This window comes from Pelodiscus sinensis, chromosome 31 (genome assembly GCF_052426305.1).
Source record: "Pelodiscus sinensis isolate ZL-2025 chromosome 31, ASM5242630v1, whole genome shotgun sequence".
Classification (NCBI taxonomy): Eukaryota; Metazoa; Chordata; order Testudines; family Trionychidae; genus Pelodiscus; species Pelodiscus sinensis.
In genome coordinates, this window is record NC_143082.1 from 15,102,972 (window position 1) to 15,125,553 (window position 22,582).

General features: G+C 48.9%; 1 protein-coding gene across 1 annotated transcript; it reads right to left on the minus strand.

Annotated features, from left to right (window-relative positions):
- Positions 1-1,826: 1,826 nt before the first annotated feature.
- LOC102462266 (keratin, type II cytoskeletal cochleal) lies at positions 1,827-14,796 on the minus strand. Its single transcript, XM_006122697.5, has 9 exons — positions 14,146-14,796; positions 11,734-11,945; positions 10,750-10,810; positions 8,382-8,477; positions 6,895-7,059; positions 5,771-5,896; positions 4,641-4,861; positions 3,402-3,430; positions 1,827-3,309 (listed from the first exon to the last, which is right to left on the minus strand). Exons 1-9 carry the CDS (start codon positions 14,704-14,706, stop codon positions 2,753-2,755), a joined length of 2,028 nt encoding a protein of 675 aa, XP_006122759.3. The 5' UTR covers positions 14,707-14,796; the 3' UTR covers positions 1,827-2,752.
- Positions 14,797-22,582: the final 7,786 nt, after the last annotated feature.

Below are 22,582 nucleotides of genomic sequence, written 5' to 3' on the forward strand. Positions count from 1 at the left end.
TGCCGACAAAGTGCTGCGGCGGCAAAAAGCAGCGGCCATTTTTATGCAAATGAAGCATGGGATATTTAAATCCCCACCTCATTTGCAGCGTTGACCTGCCTAATTTGCATCCTTCTGCTGACAGAGGGATGCAGTCTGGACATACCCTACAGCAGTACAAATCTACTATCTATTTGAGAGGGTTTGTCCGTCTGTCAGTCGGTTTGTCCAAGAACTCCTGCCTAAGCAGACAGGATAAATCAATAACCGGTGAATCGATCGCTGCCGTGTCAGTTCCCGGCCTTGTAGAGACACAACCTCATGCACTGAAGCTGTTTGGGGGGCTAAGACCTAAAAGCCTATTGACCTGGTTTCTCTGGCCCGAAAAGCACTTAACTACTTGCTTAAGTCCAGCGGGAGTTACGTGCGTAAAGCAAAACAAGTTCCGTACTTAAGTGCTTTGCTCAACTGCTGGTTTGAAACCACCGAGAGTCAAATGAAGAAACTTTTGCCCGTGCCGTCAAATTAGGCGGGTAAATGTTTGAGTCCAGAAATCCAGCTTCTAATTCCAGGGCCAAATTCTCGGCTGGTGTAAAAGCGCACGGACGGAGCCTGGGGCCAGATGTGTGTCCTCGGAGGTCTTGCCCCGAGTTCATAAACCTCGAACGCATTGGCTACTGGAGGCAATAGACGAAACACCGCAAGCAAGGACGACGGGCGCGTCGGAGTCCCTCCAGGCTGGTTTGGTCGCCGTGAAGGAGAATTACCCTGAAGCTGATGAAGCAGTTCAATTTGGATGTTCAATACAGGGGAAAAAATAGGAGATTAAGGGTGTGGCCTGGCCCGGCATAAGCGAGGAACCTCACATCTGGCTCCCGCTCCCGTTGGGTCGATTGGGCGTGAGGTATGCAAGTAATGCAAGGGCTGGGGGAAAGCCCCGGTTCCCTTCCTCGACCGTCCCTCCCTCGTGTGTGTAGAGGAAACTGCCGGGTCAGGGCTGAATTCACACCCCTGGCAATCCGGATCTCCTCCTCCGGAGCCAATGGAGTGACGGGGGTGTAAATCCAAAGCGCCGAAGAGCAGAAGGCCTTTCGTGGGCACCCGGTGCATGAGACCAGGCCCTCAGCTGGTGTAAAGCGTTGCGCTGTGGTTGCCTTGGGAACGTTAGGTTCCCACGTAGAGACAGGCCTGGAGCTGAGAGGATATACCTCTCTGGTTGGCACCGGCCATTGGCAGGCTGGCTTCGGGGGCTCCCTTTCCGAGGGGCCGGTCTCACTCGCTGTGGAGGGGCCCCTCACACCGGCTGTGTGGATCGCATGGTCCCCCCGATTTTCTAGGCTCCTCCAAGCGAGGCCGGCCTGGATTCTAGAGTCAGAGCCATGGGCCTGCCAGGGCAGCAGAATCAAAGCATCAAGGCCAATGGTCGGGAGGTCAATGGTGGAGACAAGGGGTGAGGTGGAGACGTGGACAGAACGTGGCAAGAGGGGTCACACAGAGCCAGGGCCAGGCCCGCTGACGGGGAGGAGGGCCGAGATTCAAAGGAGCCTGGAGTTTCCAGCCACTTCCACTACCTTTGTGGGTCTGGACCTGAGGATCCTAGGGGAGCTTTTCTGAGGAAAAACGGCCGTTCAACAGCACAATCCCAGTAGTTTTTAATGGGAGTCTTTGAGAATCTGCTTCACAGCCTCACTGAAAGGGAGGCTCAGACGTACAGGCGCTCTTGGAAATTGTATCCCCCTATTGACAAAGCCACCCGACTTGGGGGTTTCTGTTTGGCCAGGAGTAACCTTGTTCGAAACCTCAGGTGGGAGTGAAAAAAAACCAACCCTGGAGAAACCCAGTTTGAATGGTGCATTCAGTTTATTGGAGATACAGCAGAAAGGGTAGAGGGGTCCATAGGCAGCCAAGGACAGTCGATAGCGCTCCAGTTGTACATACAGAAAAAGCACAGGCCTTTCCATCCAATGTGCACACAGGAACAGTTACGGCAGAGGAATCGCTTACAAAATGAGTTTGAGCAAATTACATCGAATCGAGGAAGCCAATGTCATGGGAACGATTAGGCAAACTCATCCAAACCAGCTAAACCTCACATCCCCTTTCCCCCAGATTCCTGGTGTCATGAGAGAAGTGAAGGCCACGTCGATCCTCACCTGTGGATCGACACTCTGGAGATCGATCTTTTGGCGTGCGATTGTGCGGGTCTAGTAAAGACCCACTCAATCGAACTCCGAGGGCGCCCTGGAGCGTTTCTCCTCTTGGCTTTCCGCTGTGGTGGTGGCACCAAAGTTTGAATCAAAGTACATCGCCTCTAGCTAGCTGGAGTTGCGTATCTTAATTCAATCTTATCCCCTAGTGTCGAGCTGGCCTCAGAGATAGCTGAAGGTGGATCTGGAACCTTCCCTTTCTGAAATGCTTCACCCGGCCCCAGGGGAGGAGGAAAGTTCTGGGTCCCAGCGCAATGTGATCCCAAGTGACAGTCATGCAAGAAAAACCCGGGGAGAAGGGCAAAATTATCAGGCAAAGGAGACGGGTTTGCTAGCCAAGGTACTGCCTCTCGACAGCCACCGGCGCACTGAACTAAACAACGTTGCCTAAGCCAGTAGGACTAGCGCTGCATCAAGCTACTCTGCGAAGGACACGGTGTCTGTCGGCACTGCGGCGTTGGACAGAGCTGTTTCTCTAAGGCAGGGTTCCTGTCAGCGGTGGAGGGTGGTTGTCAGAAGGCAGGGGGTATTTTTCATTCCAGCAAGGGAGGCTCTTTGGGGGGCTTTTATCGGAGGATCTTTCGGCCGCAGCTGACCGACACCATCCGCATGCCCGAGGAGTAGGCCCCTCCGCTGCTGTGAACCCCCCCGCTCAAGCCGCCGACGCCCCCTGTGCCGAAATGTTCCATGGCAGAATGAGCGCCACCCATGTTCCCGGCCCCCTCCCCGCAGGCGGCTGCCTCCCCGGAGCCGCATACCACCCCAACGGAACCGGGCCCGCCCACGGAATGGCTTCCCGCCTCGCCTCCGGCGCCCGAGACTTCAGAGCTGAGCACGCGTCGGTAGCTGCAGCCCCCGCTGCCGGAACTGAACCCCCCCATGCCGTACCCGACGCCGCAGCTGCCTGCTCCCCCCACGTTAAACCCCCTCCCGGAAGAACACACGACGGTCCTGGCACCGTAGCTCCCGCCCATCCTAGCGATGCCTTCGGCGCTCTGGGCGCTGAATCCGTCAGTGGCGGCGAAAACTCCTGGCCCGTGGCTGAATCCTCCCTGGAGATGGCCGCATGGCGCTCCAAAGGGGGGTCTGCAGTCCCCGACAGGGTGCCCACCACTGACCACAGCTGGGGGAGAGAGAAATGGGCAGGCGTTGAGAACAGCTGCGTCAGCGCGCTGGAAGAACTACAGAAACAAGGCGAATCGGCAGTTTACTCACCGACATTGGCGGGGTTTCCTGTACATATCCTGCCAAGGGGAGAAAAAACACACCAGAAAATTAACCCATTTGACCTTTGAAACCCACAGCCCAGGAGCCCTCTGGGGAATTTTCGAACTTGTAGGCTCAAGGAGCCGAAATCCTCTTTTCAAAAGGGACCTCTAGGTTCTTAGGCACCAAAATCCCATAAAAAATCTGGTGAGGACTGAGTGCGCTTGGAAATTCCAGCTACGGAAACCTATGGGCCATTCAAAATCTAGGGCGCTTAGCCTCTCAAAAGCCTGCTTCACACTGGAAAATGGGACATGAGTGCCTAAGTCGCTTTGTTGAGTTTCAAAAATGTAACCCTAATATCTCCCAGGAAAGCGTTTCAAGAAAGATGGGGAGAAACAGGAGAGCTACACCAACGATGAAAGGTCTGGAGAACATGAGCTACGAGGGAAGACCGAAAGAATTGGGCTTGTTTAGTTTGGAAAAGAGAAGACTGAGAGGGGATATGAGAGTGACTTTCCAGTACCTAAAAGGGTGTTACAAGGAGGAGAGGGACAAATGGCTCTCTTTGACCTCTGAGGGCAGGACAAGAAGCAATGGGCTTAAACCGCAGCAAGAGAGGGTTAGTTTGGACATTAGGAAAAACTTTATCAGAGTGGTGAAACACTGGAATAAATTGCCTGGGGAGGTTGTGGAATCTCCATCTCTGGAAGTTTGGAAGAGCAGGTTGGACAGAAACCCGACAGGGATAGTCTAGACCAGGGTTTCTTAAACTTTTTTAACACCGGAACACCGGACAATAATTTTTTTTTATAAGGGACACCAAGGAGTTTTTGTTGAGCAGAAAAAAAAGGGGGCAGGGGGAAAAGGGACGGGGGGAGCGTTATTGGGGAAAAAAAGGTCAGGAAAGTTATTGAGCAAAAAAAAGAAAGGAAAAGGTCGCCTGTCCCTTTAAGGGCGGCCATTTTTAATTCTGTTCTTCTCCGCAGCGTACAGTTTAAGAAACACTGGTCTAGCTGGTGCTTGGTCCTGCCAGGAGGGCAGGGGACTGGACTCGATGACCTCTCGAGGTCCCTTCCAGTGTTAGGGTTCTATCTCTGCCGTGAGACCCCCTCTTCCTCCACCGCTCCATCAGTGTCTACGTCTGGAGGTTGCTCTTCCTACTGAGCATATTAACATGCCAGGCGGACCCCAACAGGGCTCCTTGAAGTGGGACCGTGCCCCAGCACCTGTCTGTGGTGCCCTCACCTGGTCTCTTCGCCCTCCAGCAGCGTTCTGTAGGTCGCTATCTCGATATCCAAGGCCATCTTGACATTCAGCATCTCGTGGTAGTCCCGCAGCATGCAGGCGAGTTTGTCCTTGCCCTGCTGCAAGGCGTTCTGCAGGTCGATGTGCTTCTCCCTGGCGTCTTTCAGGGCGAGGTCACCGCGCTGCTCCGCGTCGGCAATGGCGGTCTGCAGACAGGCAATCTGCGCAGATAAAGAGTCACGGTGCAGCTCTTCATCAATACTGAACATCAGAGCGGCCAGACGGGGTCAGACCAAAGGCCCATCCAGCCCAGTGTCCTGTCTGCCCACAGTGGCCAACGCCAGGTGCCCCAGAGGGAGGGAACAGAACAGGGAATCCTCACATGATCCCTCCCCTGTCGCCCATTCCCAGACAAACCGAGGCTAGGGACACCATTCCTACCCATCCTGGCCACTAATGGACCTAACCTCCATGAATTTATCTAGCTCTTCTTTGAACCTTGTTCAAGTCCTAGTTTCCACAGCATCCTGTGGCAAGGAGTTCCACAGGTTGACCGTGCACTGCGTGAAGAAAAATTTCCATTGGTTTGTTTTATACCTGCTGCCTTTTAATTTCATTCGGTGACCCCTCATTCTTATATTATGGGAACAAGGAAATAACGTCTCTAAATACCCATTTGAGCATCGTAATAGACACATCTCAGATGGCCTTCAACCACTGGTCTTTCTTTTTTTTTCTTTTCTTTTTTTTTGTCCGCAGCAACATTAAACTTGCAAACCCGCGTCTTCACGTAACACCGGTTTTCAGTTCATGTTCTGGGAGCCAGAGGATGCTAAGCAAGCGAACTGCCTGAAACAAGGGACCTCCTGGTTCCCAGTTAGCACTTTCAGTGGCCCTCTGAGATGTTAATAATAAACAAAACCAAGCATCTTATATGATCTCTCCCAAGTAAGCGGCAAAGCTCACCAAAGGTGAAATTCATTCCCGTGCCAACCATCAGGTTTTATTCGGAATTGGCACTTCCCGGGCCCAGGAGTTTGGTCCTGGTCCTCTGAACAGCTGTGAATTTTACACCTAGGTCAGAGCAATCAACACAGGAGTGTGCACGCGAGCCAACGAATCTGTCCTACCTCTTTCTTCACTTTGTCAGTGTCACCCTGCAGCTTGTGGATCACGTGTTTCAGCTCCGTTATTTCACCCTGGATCGTTTTCAGGTCATCGCAGAATCTGCCCCGGTTGGTGCTCAACTCCTCAAGCTGAAATCCAGACATAAGAGAATCGCTGTCAATGAACAGCATCCGGTCCAAGATGGGTAACAATCGTTGTGACCCGCCTACAGACTTCCACTCACGGGAAAATACAGAGCTACACTATGGCTACGGCTACACTGGCATGATTTTCCGGAAATGCTTTTAACAGAAAAGTTTTACGTGAAAAGCATTTTCGGAAAAGCGCGTCTAGATTGGCAGGACGCTTTTCCAGAAAAGCACTTTTTGCGGAAAAGCGTCTGTGGCCAATCTAGACGCGCTTTTCCGCAAAAATGCCCCGATCGCCATTTTCGCGATGGGGCTTTTTTGCGGGAAACAAATCTCTGCTGTCTACACTGGTCCTTTTGGAAAAAGACTTTTGCCCGAATGGGAGCAGCATCGTATTTCCGCAAAAAGCACTGATTTCTTACAGTAGGAAGTCAGTGCTTTTCCGGAAATTCAAGCGGCCAGTGTAGACAGCTGGCAAGTTTTTCCGGAAAAGCGGCTGATTTTCCGGAAAAACTTGCTAGTCTAGACACACTATATGAGTGCAAACAAGACAAGGCGCCATATGGCGTTCATGGGTGGGCCCAAATTAAGTAACGTAGACGGAACACTCTTCTAGACGCGGACGATGGTTTTGTTATGCGTTCGGGTAGTCCATAATCCATACCTGGAGTTTAATAAAAATAATCAATCACAGATCAAAGTTGGGAAAGAGTCTCCTAATTACCGATCACTGCTTTGTAGTAGAATGGTAGATGTGGCAGATTATTCGTCACAAATATTCCAATTCTATTTGAGCAGACGGGAGAGGAATCTATTGGGTGTCCATCACCTCGTCAGAAGATATGTGTCTGCACTTGCAGAGAGGGAAGGTGGTGTTTTTCAGCAGGTCTCCTGCTTCCAGGAGAAGGAAATCGTCCTGTGCTCGTGATTTTGGGGAAGTACTAGCGTGACCACCTTACGGCTTTGGCGCTGCCCCCCATGGCCATGTGATTACTCACTCTAGTTTGGTAGAAAGCCTCCGCTTCTCCTTTGCTCCGTTGCGCGATCTCCTCGTAACAGCATTTCACGCTGTGGATAATGCCGCTGAGGTCCAGATTTCGGTTGTTGTCCATTTCCAAAACAATGGCGGTGTCGCAAAGTTGGCCATCCATTTGGGCACGCTCCTGCAAGTTGCATAACGTCTCATCCAGGTCCGAACATTAGAGCCCCTTCACGTACAGATCCCTACCCATCTTATCAAGAACTGTGCCATTAATGTATTCGGCCAAATTCTACGCAGGTACATTTGATCTCCAAGGAAAAAAGTTTTCCCTTAACTCAGAAATAACGCTTGAGTTACCCCAGTAGCTGGTCTGTTTCCAGCTCCTGTAGAGTGTGAGGATTGGTGGGTGGCACCTACTTGCCTCCAAGTGTCATTTTGTTGAAGGCTGTAGAGATTTACAATACAGCTATTACAGAGTATCATATATTTTATCATTCTTCAGACTATGAACATTGTGTGGCAGAGACACCGGGCGTGAAATTCTACTACCATGCACCTCATATCATCAAAGGGCTAGCCATGTTAGGCTACATCTTCATGCTGAGCAAGACTGATGCTTATCTCAATCAATCTCCTGGAATTTGATTTAGCAGGACTAGCAAAGACCTGCTAAATCAAACTCAGAGTGCGCCCCCGTCAGCGACCAGTACTCCTGCTCCTGTCAGGAGTAAGGGAAACCGACAGGAGCGTTTGCTCCCGTTGGTCTCCTGCTGTGGGGATGATGGGGAAACTGGAATTAAGGTACATCAACTTTAGCTACGTAATTAACGGAGCTGGAGTTGCATAATTTAATTCGACCTTCCCCTTTAAGATAGACCTTGGCCTACTCTGTACCTGCGAAAACAACTAGGAGTTTGGCAAAGTAATTTGTACCCATGAAAGCTTATGCCCAAATAAATCTGTTAGTCGCAAAGACCCAACATCTATGACTGCGGCTGCTAAACATTTTCAGACAAAGCTTTTTTTCTGGCAGATAATTGAGTTTCTGTCTAAAGAAACCTTTTTAGCAGAAAGGAGCTGTTTTCCATAGTTATCTGCTGGAACAGTGAAAATCTGAACCGTTGAATATTTTCCTCCAAAAAAATGTCAGTTTGACTGTTTGAGTGTCTGGTTTTCACTGCTTCAACAAAAAGTTAATTTTTTCCAGGCAAAAATAAACTTGATTTCCCAACCAGATGTAGACAAGACACCCTGTCCCTTTGTCTCCAGACATGTCTGAAAGCACATGGCATTGTTATATAATAATTCTTGTTCATAAAGAAATATCTGGTGTAAAGGGTGATCTATAATGTTTTCTAGGAGTGGCCACAAATTTTATAAAGAAAATTATTTTGCCTGCATTAAACCTCATCGTAACGACCCTTCATGCAGCCTCAGAAAAGTCACGGGTGACTATTGCGCTGGGGCCAATATCCATGCGGCTACAGTGGGCAGAGAGCCTACCTCAAGAAAAATGCATTTCAGGAACTCCAAATGCTGTCTCAGCTGCAGCAGCTTGGCCTCCAGGTCCTCTTTGGTCATAAAAACACAGTCCACATCCTGCAAAGCAGCCACATGCAATCAGAAAGGGTATTGATTCAGACACGGAGAAATGCAGTTACCAGAAGGAAGCTCACAGACTTCTACAGGTCAGGCTTTTGGGGCAGGGTGTCACAGATGTAAGGCTCTCTCCAGACCCTCTGGTGTTTCATAGGGGATAGCCTAAGGCCACGTCTTCAATTCAACGATCAACACTACAGGGATCAATCTTTCGGAGTTCGATTTAGCAGGTCTAGTAAAGATCTGCTAAATCAAATACTGAGCGTGTTCCCAGCCACACTGGAACTCCTACTCCTCACAAGGAGCAAGGGTAATCAAAGGGAGAGCTCCTCCCATTAACCCCTAGAAGTGAGGACGGTGCTGAAGCTCAGCTTAAGGTACCTTGTTTTCATCATTTTTAAAGTACACAATTCCTGCTACATTTTCTTATGCATCAGGAATTATGTACCGTAAGCCGACTTCCCCCCCTAGTGTGGGCCTGGCCTAAGTATCTTCCGAATCCATGGAAAGATGATGGCCTTCTTTTAACAAACAGCTTTTTGCGTGGTCACCCAAAGACCACTTTACATCAGCATGGCCATAAACAGGGGTCTTATATCAAGTGTAAATTTAATTCACTGTTACGTTATGGCCCTTTTACACTCTCAGGCTGTGTCTAGACTGGCCAGTTTTTCCAGAAAATCAGCCGCTTTTCCGGAAAAGTTTGGCAGCTGTCTATACTGGCTGCTTGAATTTCCGCAAAAGCACTGACTTCCTACCGTAAGAAATCGGTGCTTTTTGCGGAAATACTATGCTGCTCCCATTCGGGCAAAAGTTCCTTTTGCACAAAACTTTTGTGCAAAAGGGCCAGTGTAGACAGCTGAGATTTGTTTTGCACAAAAAAGCCCCGATGGCGAAAATGGCGATTGGGGCTTTTTTGCGCAAAAGTGCGTCTAGATTGGCCATGGACGCTTTTCTGCAAAAAGTGCTTTTGCGGAAAAGCATCCGTGCCAATCTAGATGCTCTTTTCTGCAACTGCTTTTAACAGAAAACTTTTCCGTTAAAAGTATTTCCGGAAAATCATGGCAGTCTAGACGTAGCCTCAAAGAGGCGTAAGCCTCTTCCAGGTAGGTAATAAGCAGGCACTATGGACTTTCTTTTTCTATGTCTTTGAGCGCCTTGGGGGATGCCACCAGGGGGTTGCTATGGCACCTGATTAGGTGGTACCCCTGTCTTTACATCACTCTTGGCAACCAGGCCTGCTCTTCTTTTCCCTGTCGGGTCGGGAGGTGGGGAGGGACAAACTGACATGGGAGCTGCCTACTCTGAATTTGTGGCCGACAGATTTCTCAAGGGGAATCTCTGTCGGCCATGTAAAGCCAGACTCCAGGATCGTAGAAATGCAGGGCCAGAAAGCTCCCCAAAAAGTCACCGAGTAGTTCATCCCTCTGCACTGACACAGGGTAAAGTATATCTGGAGGTGATTTAATAAAACCCAGTACTCATTAGCGATGGTCCAACATGAACAAGAAAACATGATTATTCACATGCTGGTTCCAAAGTGAAAGCACCTAAGAACTTGATACAGGCTGAACCTCTCTAATTCGGCACCCTCAGGACCTGACCGGGGCCGAACCAGAGAATTTGCTGGACCATGGGAGGTCAACATTGTCTAGCAGCATTACCAACACGGCCACTGCTTTCTGTGCTCCGAGAAGACATGGCACGGGAGGGGCGGGGGGTGTAAATTAGAGCGAAATAACAGCACAGAACACTCAAAGCCAGGCCTGGCAGCTGTAAACAAACTTTATGGGACCGTGGGAAACTTGGCCACACCCATGCTAAGTGGCCATCTGGCGAACTCAAATCATGCCGGACCACAGAGGTTGCCGGACCAGAGAGTGCCGGACTAGAGAGGTTCAACTTTTAGTTTTATCTAAACTAAAAATTATGGTTCCATAATCTAAAAATTATGGGTCCTTTTTTTTAACCCTATCTCCAACTGCTCTCCAAATCAAAAAATTAAATGGGATGGGGGGGGGGAGCAATTCTCAGTGGAGAACATTGGGGCAAGGTTTGCCCAGTCATATCCTCCAGTCCAGTGAGTTCAAAAGCGTTTTCATTCAGTCTTTTATTACCCCTGTGGCAGACCAGTTACTCAGCATGGTCTCTCCCTACAGAAATACAACCATGTCCACTAGTGGAGGGCACGGTCTTGCACTGGGTTTCAAAGTGAAATGCCCACCCCTTCAAAGGAAACTGTTTTGTTTCCTGCCTCCGTAGCCCGGCTTACCTTTTTGAGAACCACAAACTCATTCTCTGCATGCGTGCGCTTGTTGATTTCCTCTTCATACCTACGAGAAGAATGTAAGAACAACAACATGACAGAGAGGAGCAACAGAAATGATGGAAAGTCTAGAGAACATGAGCTAGGAGGGGAGGCTGAAGGAACTGGGCTTGTTTAGTTTAGAAAAGAGAAGACTGAGAGGGGACACGACTGCAGTTTTTAAGTCCCTAAACGGGTGCCACAAGGAGAAGGGAGGAAAATTGTTCTCCTTGGCCTCTGAGGATGGAACAAGAAGCAATGGGCTTAAACTGAAGCAAGGGAGGTTCGGGTTGGACATTAGGAAAAACTTCCTGCCTGCCAGGGTGGTTAAACACTGGGGCTGTGTCTAGACTGGCAAGTTTTTCCGGAAAATCAGCCGCTTTTCCGGAAAAACTTGCCAGCTGTCTACACTGGCCGCTTGAATTTCCGCAAAAGCACTGACGATCTCATGTAAAATCATCAGTGCTTTTCCGGAAAAACTATGCTGCTCCCGTTCGGGCAAAAGTCTTTTTCCGAAAGACTTTTGCGCAAAAGGGCCAGTGTAGACAGCACAGGACTGTTTTCCGAAAAAAAAGCCCCCATGGCGAAAATGGCGATCGGGGCTTTTTTTGCGGAACACCGCGTCTAGATTGGCCAGGGACGCTTTTCCGCAAAAAGTGGTTTGCGAAAAAGCATCCTGCCAATCTAGACGCGCTTTTCCGAAAATGCTTTTAACGGAAAACTTTTCCGTTAAAAGCATTTTGGGAAAATCATGCCAGTGTAGACGTAGCCTGGGATAAATTGCCTAGGGGGGTTGTGGAATCTCCATCTCTGGAGATATTTAAGAGCAGGTTGGTTTATGTGTTGCTGACTCAAACGCCTGCGAATCGCTCTCCCGGCTCGCTTCCCACACGCGCTACGGCGCCTTTCGCCGCAGGGTCCCGTTTCCGGGCACTTCCCTGTCGCACTCACTTGCATTTGTACTCGTGGACCGCATCTTGAACAGTCTTCTCTTCCTCCTCCAGCCGCGCCCGCTCGTGCACCAAACCTTCCAGATGTTTCTTCAGCTGGCAGATGTAATTCTCAAAAATAGGCACCAGGTCTCGCCTGGGGGGCACGGCATGCCGCTGCAGGAGTTCCCATTTGGTTGCCAGCACCTTGTTCTGCTGCTCAAGGCATCGGACCTGAAAGCCAAGCGGGCGATATTGCGTTAACCCCTAAGAACCTGCCATCCGAGACTTCCTTTTGCTTTGCTGCTGCTGCTTCTTTACGAACTGTAGGCCTCTGGCAACTTTCCGTCGCTCTCGGGGTGGAAGATGACCCCAGAAATGTGTTAATTTGGGGCAGGTCTCCACCGATGCAGCCGTGTGACTGTAGGCGGCAGTGAAGAGACCGCTAGAGATCGTATGTCGGCTTAGCGAATCCACCTCCATGAGAAATGCTCCAAAAAACTGTCCATAGGAGAAGCTCATGGATTTGAAACCCAAAGTGGACCAATAAAACCTCCAATCTGACCTGCCGTAAAACACGGGTCAGAGAATTTCACCCATTTATTCCCTTTTATTCGGCTCTGGTGAGGTCACATCTGGTGTGTTGTGTCCAGTTCTGGGTCCCCCACTACAGAACGGATGTGGGTGCACTGGAGAGGGGCCAGTGCAGGGTGACCAAAATGATTCGGGGGCTGGAGCACATGACCGACGAGGAGAGGCTGAGGGATTTGGGCTTGTTTAGTCTGCAGAAGAGAAGAGGGAGGGGGGATTTGGGAGCAGCCTGCAACTCCCTGCAGGGGGTTCCAAAGAGGATGGAGAGAGGCTGTTCTCAGTGGGGCAGGTGGCAGAACAAGGAGCAATGGTCTCAAGTTGCAGTGGGGGAGGTCTAGGTTGGAGATTAGGAAAAACGATTTCCCTAGAAGGGGGGGAAGCCCTGGGCTGGGTTCCCTAGGGAGGGGGCGGAATCTCCACCCCTGGAGGTGTTTAAGTCTCGGCTTGACACAGCCCTGGCTGGGTTGATTGAGTTGAGATTGGTCCTGCCTTGGGCAGGGGGCTGGACTTGCTGACTCCTGAGGTCTCTTCCAGCTCTATGAGTCTATAATTCATTTACCCCTCTCTGGAGCTCAGAATTTGTCCCTAAGATGCATCTTCCAAAAAGGCTCCTGGTCTTGATTTAGAGACATCAAGGGTCTGTCGACGGAGCCATGTAGTTTAGACATACCCCAAGAGTTGGAGAATCCAGCCTTTCCCATGGCAGCTGGCTCCAATGGCGAACACGGTTAAACACCGGTGCCTTAGTTCTAATTTCCCTTTGCCAGCTGGCTGCTTCCAGCCCTCTGCTCTAGTTCTGCCTTTCTCCGCGAGATTGTTTCCACCTGGTGAAAAGGTTCATAAACTCTGGTCAAGTCGCCTCTTGAGTTCCCAGGAACAAAGCAGCGTCTCTTACTCTTCACTGAGTCATTCAAAAAGTGCTCCAGAAAACAGCCCCGGGGAGAGGTCATAGTGGGGGAATAAAAAAGAAGCTGACAAGCACAGCCACCTCGTCCTGGAATGCCCAATGCCACAGAAAAGCCAAAAGGCAGAAATCCCTTTTTGGGTGTCGCCATTGTTCCTTTCAGGAAGCGGATTTTAGCCATCTCAGCAACAACAGCTGAGAGATTTGCCATGCACCCGAACCTCAGAATAAGGCTGTGAAATCAGCGATCAGAGAATGAGATTCGCAGCTGTTGAGCAAGGACCGCTTTGCTCGGTTACATCTCTGTGTATTTCTGCATATTGTAGCGCACGGAAATATAAGAGCATAAGAACCTAAGAGTGGCCAGATGGGGTCAGCCCAAAGGTTCATCCGGCCCGGGGTCCTTCTGCCAACAGTGCTCAATGGCAGGTGCCCCAGAGGGAGTGAACAGAACAGGGAATCATGAAGTGATCTGTCCCGTCACCCCTGACAAGCAGAGGCCAGGAACACCATCCTGGCCCATCCTGACTAACCATTGACGGACCTAACCTCCATGGATGTATCTAGTTCTTTTTTGAACCCTGTTATAGTCTGGGACTTCACAGAATCCTCCGGCAAGGAGTTCCACAGGTTGACTGCGTGTTGTGTGAAGAAACACTTCCTTTGGTTTGTTTTAAACCTGCTGCCTATTCATTTCAAATGGACATGAAGAGATGCTATGGCTTCCCAGTTAGCCTTCTATCCAGGGAGCAAAGGAATATCAAGCCATTTAAGCTATCAAGCCAATATCAACGTCTCCTACACCACATGGGCCGTCAGTGGCCAGGCCCAACATACTAAAGACAGACAGCTCTGGCCTCTGGGGAAGCTTGGGTCTTGGTCTGCGGGGGGGTGGGAGGGTTAGCTCCAGGAGAAGAGAAAGGCGCTTTGTACTCTCACCTTGTCGATGAAGCAGGCGAACTGATCGTTGAGACATTTGATCTGCTCCTTCTCGTGGGTTCGCACTTTGTGCTCTTCTGGGTCCACCCCCACGGAGAGGGGCTTCAGCAGCTCTGGGTGGATGCACACGCCTTGAATGCCGTCGGCTCGGTGGGCGCCTCCAGCGCCGGCGTGCCCGACCCCGTAATGCACGCTGCTCCCGAAGTGGTAGGGTGAATACCCACCGAAGCCACAGGGACCGCGATAACCTCCACGGCCGGAGCCCACGCAGCTCCCATAAGCAAAGCCCCCTCCGCTGCCGTGGCCTGCCCCATAACCATACCCCCCAGCGCCGTACGGGCCGCAGGGCCCAATCCCATAGCCTCCACCGCAGGAAATCCTTTGGCTTCTCCCCAGCTCAAAGACACTTGTGCTGCTAAAGCCACCGTTTTCACGTCTTCCTGCAGGCCACGGCCCGGCACCAACGCTGGCTCGGCCTCCGCCGAGGCTGCAAATCGCCGACGCCGAAGAGAAGCATCTTCGGCCACCCAGGGACCCAGCTGAGAAGCACATGCGGTTCATGGCGGCTTGTTGGAGGCGAGGAGGAAGCCGGATCAGCCCAGCAGCAGAGCAGGAGAAGAGGGGAAAGGAAAGAGCTTTCCTCTGAATCGAGTCCAGGGACGTCCCCTTATATAGGTTTGAGGAGCAGCATGGGATGCGTAAAGCTAAGCTACATGCCGTGGGTTTGGCCTGCCTGCCAGCAAGAAATGGCTTTCAAAGAGGCCAAACGGCACAAACGCTCTATTACACATGAAATAAGGTGGAATTAAAATATATGCTTGGCTTGCAAGCTTCCCTTTCAGGGTTTATAGTTTAATTAATTAATCTGCTTCCTTAAAAGTCTAATTATAAGTTTAGCCAAACACCTCCACAGACTCCAGCGTTTCACCACCGTTTTATTTGTTTAATTATAGAAGAGGACCCACGGCGGGAGGTTCTTCTTGTGAGTGGTTTTCATAGTGCCTGGGAGCCCTGCACGGGGACCACCTCCCCATCGGGCTGGATGCACCGCAAGGGTGACCACAGCAGAGTTCTGGGCTGTGGTGTTGGTCCATTTGTTTGGGATCTTTCAAGCAGCTGGATTCTGCTAATAGGCACACGCCAGTGATCGGCTCATGGGAGAAGGAAGACATGCATGTCACGAAACGTAAGAACGGCCATTCTGGGTCAGACCAAAGGTCCATCTAGCCCAGTGTCCTGTTTTCCCACAGTGGCCAACGCCAGGTGCCCCAGAGGGAGTGAACGGAGCAGGGAATCATCCAGTGATCCGTCACCCATTTCCAGCCTCTGACAAACAGAGGGTAGGAACATCATTCCTGCCCAGCCTATCTAATAGTCATCATTGGACCTGTCCTCCATGAATGTATCCAGTTCTTTTCTGTACCCTGTTAAAGTCCTGGTCTTCTCAACATCCTCTGGCAAGGAGTTCCACAGGTTGACAGTGTGCTGCGTGAAGAAAAACTTCCTTTTGATTGTTCCAAACCTATTCATTTCATTAGGTGACCCCTAGTCCTTATGTTATGGGAACAAGGAAATAACGTTTCCTTATTCACTTTCTCCACACGTGATGCGGTTTTATAGACCTCTATCATATCCCCCCCACCACCACCTTAATCTTCTCTTTTCTATGCTAAAAAGTGCCAGTAGTTTTAATCTCTCTTCATATGGGACCCATTCCAAACCCCTCTGAATTTTTATTGCCCTTTTCTGAACCTTATCCAGTGCTAAGAGATCTTTTTTTGAGATGAGGCAACTACATCTGTACGCAATATTCCAGATGTGGGTGTCCCATGGATAGCATAGCATAGCATGGGATACTGAATGGATTGTTATAAGCCCACACGGTCTTACACCTCTAGATATGCAACACAGATCATGTGTGAATAATTCTTGGGCATACATAGCCAAGCATGTATAGTCCAATTGAACATATGGGCAGCAGTTCTCCGGGAGAAATTGTGTCTTGCTATTCTCAACATCTATGTGTCATTTTTGGCTGGCACTCCTCTTGGAGTCAAGCAAGTAATTACTGGAGAAGCTCAATAAACTAACCGGAATGGACAGTTTAAAGTTTAAAATTCTATCTGAAACTAATTTTTCCCTCGCTCTGCTCTGTATGGCACACCCATTTGACATTCATTGTAATTTCTTTAATGAGAGGGTTTGTGTCATTCAATTAAAATCCTTAAAGGGACTTTGAATTTTCTTACCATGTTGATGGGTGTGTAGGTCACAAAGACATATTATTAAGGGGAAAAAACATGCTCAGAATGTTTATTCATCCTGTCGAGATAATGTAATTATGTTTCCAGTCCTGTAGATCTTGTTATACAAATTTAATCAGCCATGTGAAACTAACATCAAAAGTATTGTATGTAATTACAATCCCGGGAATTCCTCAATAGCTGAAGCTCATGTCAGTAACTTGAAAGGGAAAAATTCAGAAACACCTTTGTTTTTCTACCAGAGTTTTGGCATCATAATGTTTGCAAAGGACTCTTGGGTGTTGACTATGAAAACAGACTGAGTGCTATTTGTAAATTACACCATCCTTGTTTTGAACCTAAAACATCTTTTGGCTTTATCTCTAACGAGCTGTTTCATGCCATTGACGTAGACATAAAGAGGTAAGAGGCTTCATTCAGGCCTGGTCTACACTAGGAGTTTAGATCGAACATGACGGAAGACTGAAGGAATTGGGTTTGTTTAGTTTAAAAAAGAGAAGACTGAAGGGGGACGTGATAGCAGTTTTCAGGTATCTAAAAGGGTGTCATAAGGAAGAGGGAGAAAACTTGTTCATCTTGGCTTCTGAGGATAGAACAAGAAGCAATGGGCTTAAACTGCAGCAAGGGAAGTTTAAGTTGAACATTAGGAAAAAGTTCCTAACTGTCAGGGTGGTCAAACACTGGAATAAATTGCTCAGGGAGGTTGTGGAATCCCCATCTCTGGAGATATTTAAGAGCAGGTTAGATAAATGTCTATCAGGGATGGTCTAGACAGTACTGGGTCCTGCCATGAGGGCAGGGGACTGGACTTGATGACCTCTCGAGGTCCCTTCCAGTCCTAGTATTCTATGATTCTATGACCATGGTTGGTTGTCCATGCCACCAAGTCAATTTCAGTACACCTGCTTTTCACGAGGAGTAACGATAAATTCGACCTTGCACAGGTAGTGCATCCGCGTCACTGTTTTGGTCCCATCAGGCACAGGGAGTTTAACCCAGAATGCAAAGGGGAGGCAGGAACTGTGGGCTAGCTACCCACAATGCATAGTGATTCAAGTCGACGTTCAAGTCGACGGTAGGCATCCTACCAGGGACGCACTACGGCGAAGCGTTGCGCACGATGGGGAACGCACCTTCGAAGTTACGAAATCGGATGTGAGAAAATTGACCTTAATAAATTCAACCTTATTTTTCCGTGTAAACAAGGTCTTAGAACACAACTCCCTGTGAGCAGAGGTCTCTCATGACTCATATTTAGCCTTGGTAGAATCAATTTTTTTTAGAATATAAAAGTGGCCACATGGGGTCCATCCAGCTCAGTGTCCTGTCTGCCAACAGTGGCCAATACCAGATGCCCCAGAAGGAGAGAACACAACAGGGAATCCCCACATGATCCCTCCCCCGTTTCCCACCTCCAGAGGGACACCATTCCTACCCAGCCTAATAGCCATTGATGGACCTCACCTCCGTGAATCTATCTAGCTCTTTTTTGAACCCTGTTAAAGTCCTAGCCTTCACCGCATCCTCTGGCAAGGAGTTCCACAGGTTAACTGTGCGCTGCGTGAAGAAAAACTTCCATTTGTTTGTTTTAAACCTGCTGCCTATTCATTTAATTTGGCGTCTGAGGACAGGACACGAAGCAATGGGCTTAAACTGCAACAAGGAAGGTTTAGGTTGGACATTAGGAAAAACTTCCTACCTATCCGGGTGGTTAAACACTGGAATAAGTTGCCTAGGGAGGTTGTGGAATCTCCATCTCTGGAGATATCTAAGAGCAGGTTGGACAGACACCTATCAGGGATGATCTAGATGGTGTTTGGTCCTGCCGTGAGGGCAGGGGACTGGACTCGATGACCTCTGAAGGTCCCTTCCAGTTCTAGTGCTCTAGGATTCTATGATGCCCAGAGAAAACTAAGCACTAGCAGAGAATTCAGGAACAGCAGGGGTAACCAATGCAGGGAGGTTTCAGAGATGGAAGAACTGAGCTGCCAGGGACCGTGGCCTAATGAAGGTTTCTTAATTGAAGTGTCAGAACAATTCGTGGTGGAAGACGATGCCGTTGTGTCGGTCAATCGTGTCAACAATGCCAGGCAGGGGCAGCCCTGAATTCCGATTCCCCGACTTGTTCGTTTCTAAGTTAACTTGTTTCTCAACTTTTTTTTTTTATAAAGGACCCCTTTTTTAAACAAGATTATAAGTACCCCCAGTACCTACCGTTTTCAGACACACAATTTTTTTCTACTATTGCAACACATTTGTTTAAACAACTTAATCGTAGCCGAGCGGGTGATGAAATTTGTGTGTGTAAAAAGTACAAAAATAATAAAACACTAAAACTTAAAACAAAAATTCCGTTTTCTCCAGATTTCAGTTGTGTTGACGTACCCCACCGACTTCTCTCGAGTACCCCTCAGGTACCCACACCACTGGTTGAGAAACACTGGACTATAGTAAGAGAAATGAAGTGATGCATGAAAACCTGCCTGAAAGCAAAATGAGACCTTTTTTCGAATGATCAAAACAAAATGGTTTTCAATGGACCACAACCAACAAAATTTTAGGCTTTTCAGCTCTCAAAAAAAAAAATAAGAATTGAAAGTTTGACGTTTCATCTGCATTTGGGCCAGGATTTTTAGATGTCTTTACATTTTTTGCTGGACCAAAAACAAACAAAAAAAGCTTCCTATCCCATCCAGTTGTCCAGTTGTAATGCGTACGGCCCCATTCAGTTAATGAGATGTTCTCCGATGTCTTAGATCTTCTGATACAAACTTAATGAATAGCTTGAAATTTGCCTCATAAAGTTTCTTTGCGTTTGTTATCACACCTTTCAAAGCGGATTCACACATGGGTAATAATAGGGGGAAGATACAGGGCATTTTGTTTCCTGCTTGGTTTGCTGTAATCATTGCCAGATTCCTTTGGGTGATGACTTTGAAACTAGAATTGAGGCCATTGGTTAAGACCGGTACCACCCTTGCTTTGAAACAGAAGCATCTTCTGTCTTTTTCTGGTAACACACACTGTTCTCTCCCACCCTCTAAGGCATGGGTTCCCAAACTGGGGGACATGAAGAAATTCCAGGGGGGTGCGAGGCAACCCAGCCTCCCCCCATCAATTCCTTCCCCCCAAGTTGTGCTGCTATTTTTGGTTTTTGGCCCCAGCCAGTTCCTTTTTTTTTTTTTTTTTGCTCAACAAGTTTTGCTGCTATTGGGGGGGGGCGGGGGGGGCGGGCTGAGTGTTTCTCAAAAATCAAAAAGGGGTCGTGATGCTGAAAAGTTTGGGAATCACTGCTAAGGGATCTACATGGCACGGCCATGCACACTACACAGGCATGAATTCAAAAACACACCAACGTGCTGCGCACTAACTAACCAGCGTACACCCTGCGAGCATGCACGAAAGTTCTCTCGTGCACTATAGTAACTTAGTGTCGCACGAGGGAACTTTTAGCGCCCATCAGCAGGGTCTACGTGGGCTAGGTAGTGCACCGAGTGCAGCGTGCTTTAGAAGTCACGCGTCTCTAGTGTGCCTTCCGACGTCACGTAGACAAGCCCTAGAAGGAGGACAGTTTAGGATAGCCTTTTCCCCTTTTCATTCAGCAGGGCTGTATCTACGCTGGGCCACTTATTCTGGAAAAGCAGCCGCTTTGCCGGAATAATTTGCCAGCTGTCTACACTGGCCCCTTGAATTTCCAGAAAAGCACTGACGATCTACTGTAAGAAATCAGCCGCTTTTCCGGAAATACTATGCTGCTCCCATTCGGGCAAAAGTCCTTTTTCCGGAAAACTGTTCCGGAAAAGGGCCAGTGTAGACAGCACAGTAGTCTTTTCCGCAAAAAAGCCCCGATCGCGAAAATGACGATCGGGGCTTTTTTGTGGAAAAGCGCGTCTACATTGGCCACGGACGCTTTTCTGGAAAAAGTGCTTTTCTGGAAAAGCATCCTGCCAATGTAGACGCGCTTTTTCCGGAAATACTTATAACGGAAAACTGTTCCGTTTTAAGCATTTCCGGAAATTCATGCCAGTGTAGACGTAGCCCAGATGTGTCTGCTTCATTCTGTGGGTTTCAACCTGTGGTCCACGGAACCCTGCAGACTACATCTAAGAGGTCCACAAAAGGTTGCCACAAGGGGTGGGCACCTCTGTTTGAAATGTTTTAGGTTTTATCTGTTGGGAAAAAAAAGTTGGAAACCACGTAACAATGCCTGCTTCGCTTTACGGCACTCCCGACTCCTATCCCAGCTGCGAAGGGCCAATCCTGCATTTCGGCGTCGGGGTGCCGTCACGTGAGTCTGTAGGAATATTTACTGTTCTCCCTGCCGTCAGCTGTCCTCGAGAATCTGGAATGTCCGTTTCACGCCTTGGAGAGACAAGGGAGATGGGGTAACACCTTTCTGGTTGGACCAACGCGAGCGTTCTAACCACTCAGCCGCGATTTGAGGACATATGGTTGTGACTCTGTATTAAGGTTGGATGCACCGATTCACTTAAGGTAGGGATTGCGTTCCTTGTACAGCAAGGGGGTGTGAAGAAATTCCAGGGGAGGTGCGAGGCAACCTAGCCCCCCCTCCCCCCATCAAGTTTTGCTACCCCGGTCAGTTCCTTTTCTTTTTGCTGTTTGGGGGAGGGGCGTGAGGGTTTTTCAAAAATCACAAAGGGAGTGTGATACTGAAAAGTTTGGGAACCGCTGTTGTAAAGCATGGGAGGAAGGCTCTGTGGTTAGGGCAAGTAGCATAGGACTTCAGAGACCTCAAATCCCAGCTCTCCCACCAACTTCCTGGGTGAGCTCTGTGCCTCAGTTTCCCATCTGTGCAATGCCCACCTCCCGCCATTGGCGTTTCCCAGCACACCCAGAACGTGGGGCACCCCGAGTATTCGCCAGCACGAGGTTGCAGCTGAGGGCAGGTCTACATGAGAAAATCAAGTTGATTTAAGTGACATCGTTGTTCAGCTCCACAGTAATTAAATCAGTGTTGTGTGTCCACGCCAGCTCCTTCTGCCTGCAATGGTCATTCTGCACCAATTTAACCCGCAGTGCAGCATAGGCACCGAGTTTTCCATGTGCCAGTGGGGGGGGGGGCGGTTGATTCTCTGTTCTGTCCTAGGCCTTGCCTCTCGCGCAAGAGGGCAGTGTAGACAGGCAACATGAATTTCTTGCGCAAGAAACCCCAATGGCTAAAATGGCCATCAGAGCTTTCTTGCGCAAGAGAGCGTCCACACTGCCATAGATGTTCTTGCACAAAAGCACATGCCAGTGTAGACACGCTCTTGAGGAAGACTTTTTGCGCAAGAACTCTTCTGCAAAACAGTTCTTGTGCAAGAAACCGCCAGTGTAAATGTAGACACCTGTCTTCCTTTTCCTCCCACTTCTGTCTCTTTGCCCTTAATCCCTGAGTTCTTGATGGACGGAGCTGACACAAACAAGACACATTCTGTCTTTGTGGATGAATTTGCAATTTCCGGGGGGTTGGGGTGATTTTTTTGTTTTGACGTGAGGTATTTTTAACCCATTGAGACATGCATCCCATTTTCTCCTAACCCTTGCAGTACTCCCTTTGACCCAAGTTGAAATTCAGAAATGCTATTTGCTAGATACTCCAGGATCATGGAGACGGGGCCAAAATAAGCATTTATAGTCACACAAACTCTACTAGCCAGGAGCATTTCACTCTGGTAAATTTCAGAGGGGGAGCTGTGTGAGTCTATTTCAGCTAAAACAACAAGGAATCTGGTGGCACCTTAAAGACTAGCAAATTTGTTAGGGCATGAGTTTTCAGGGCTGCAGTTTCTGCCCTAACAAATTTGTTAGTCTTTAATGTGACACAGAGCACCTTGTGGTACATCTCAGGCATTCTGGTACCTTGAAGGTGGGGGCTGTATAAAAACCTAAATACTGCAGCATTGTTTAGATCACTGCAGAGAGGGATCTAGGGGGTCAGAGTGAACCACAAATTACATATGAGTCAACAGTAGGACACTTGCAAAAAAAGCAAACTGATTCCGGGCTACATTAACAGGAGTGACGTGAGCAAGACATAAGGAGTAATTCCTCTGCTCTATTGTGTACTGCTTAGGCCTCAATTGACGTGACTGAGGAGGGAAGACTGAAAGAATTGGGTTTGTTTAGTTTAGAAAAGAGAAGACAGAGGGGGCATGATCGCAGTTTTCAAG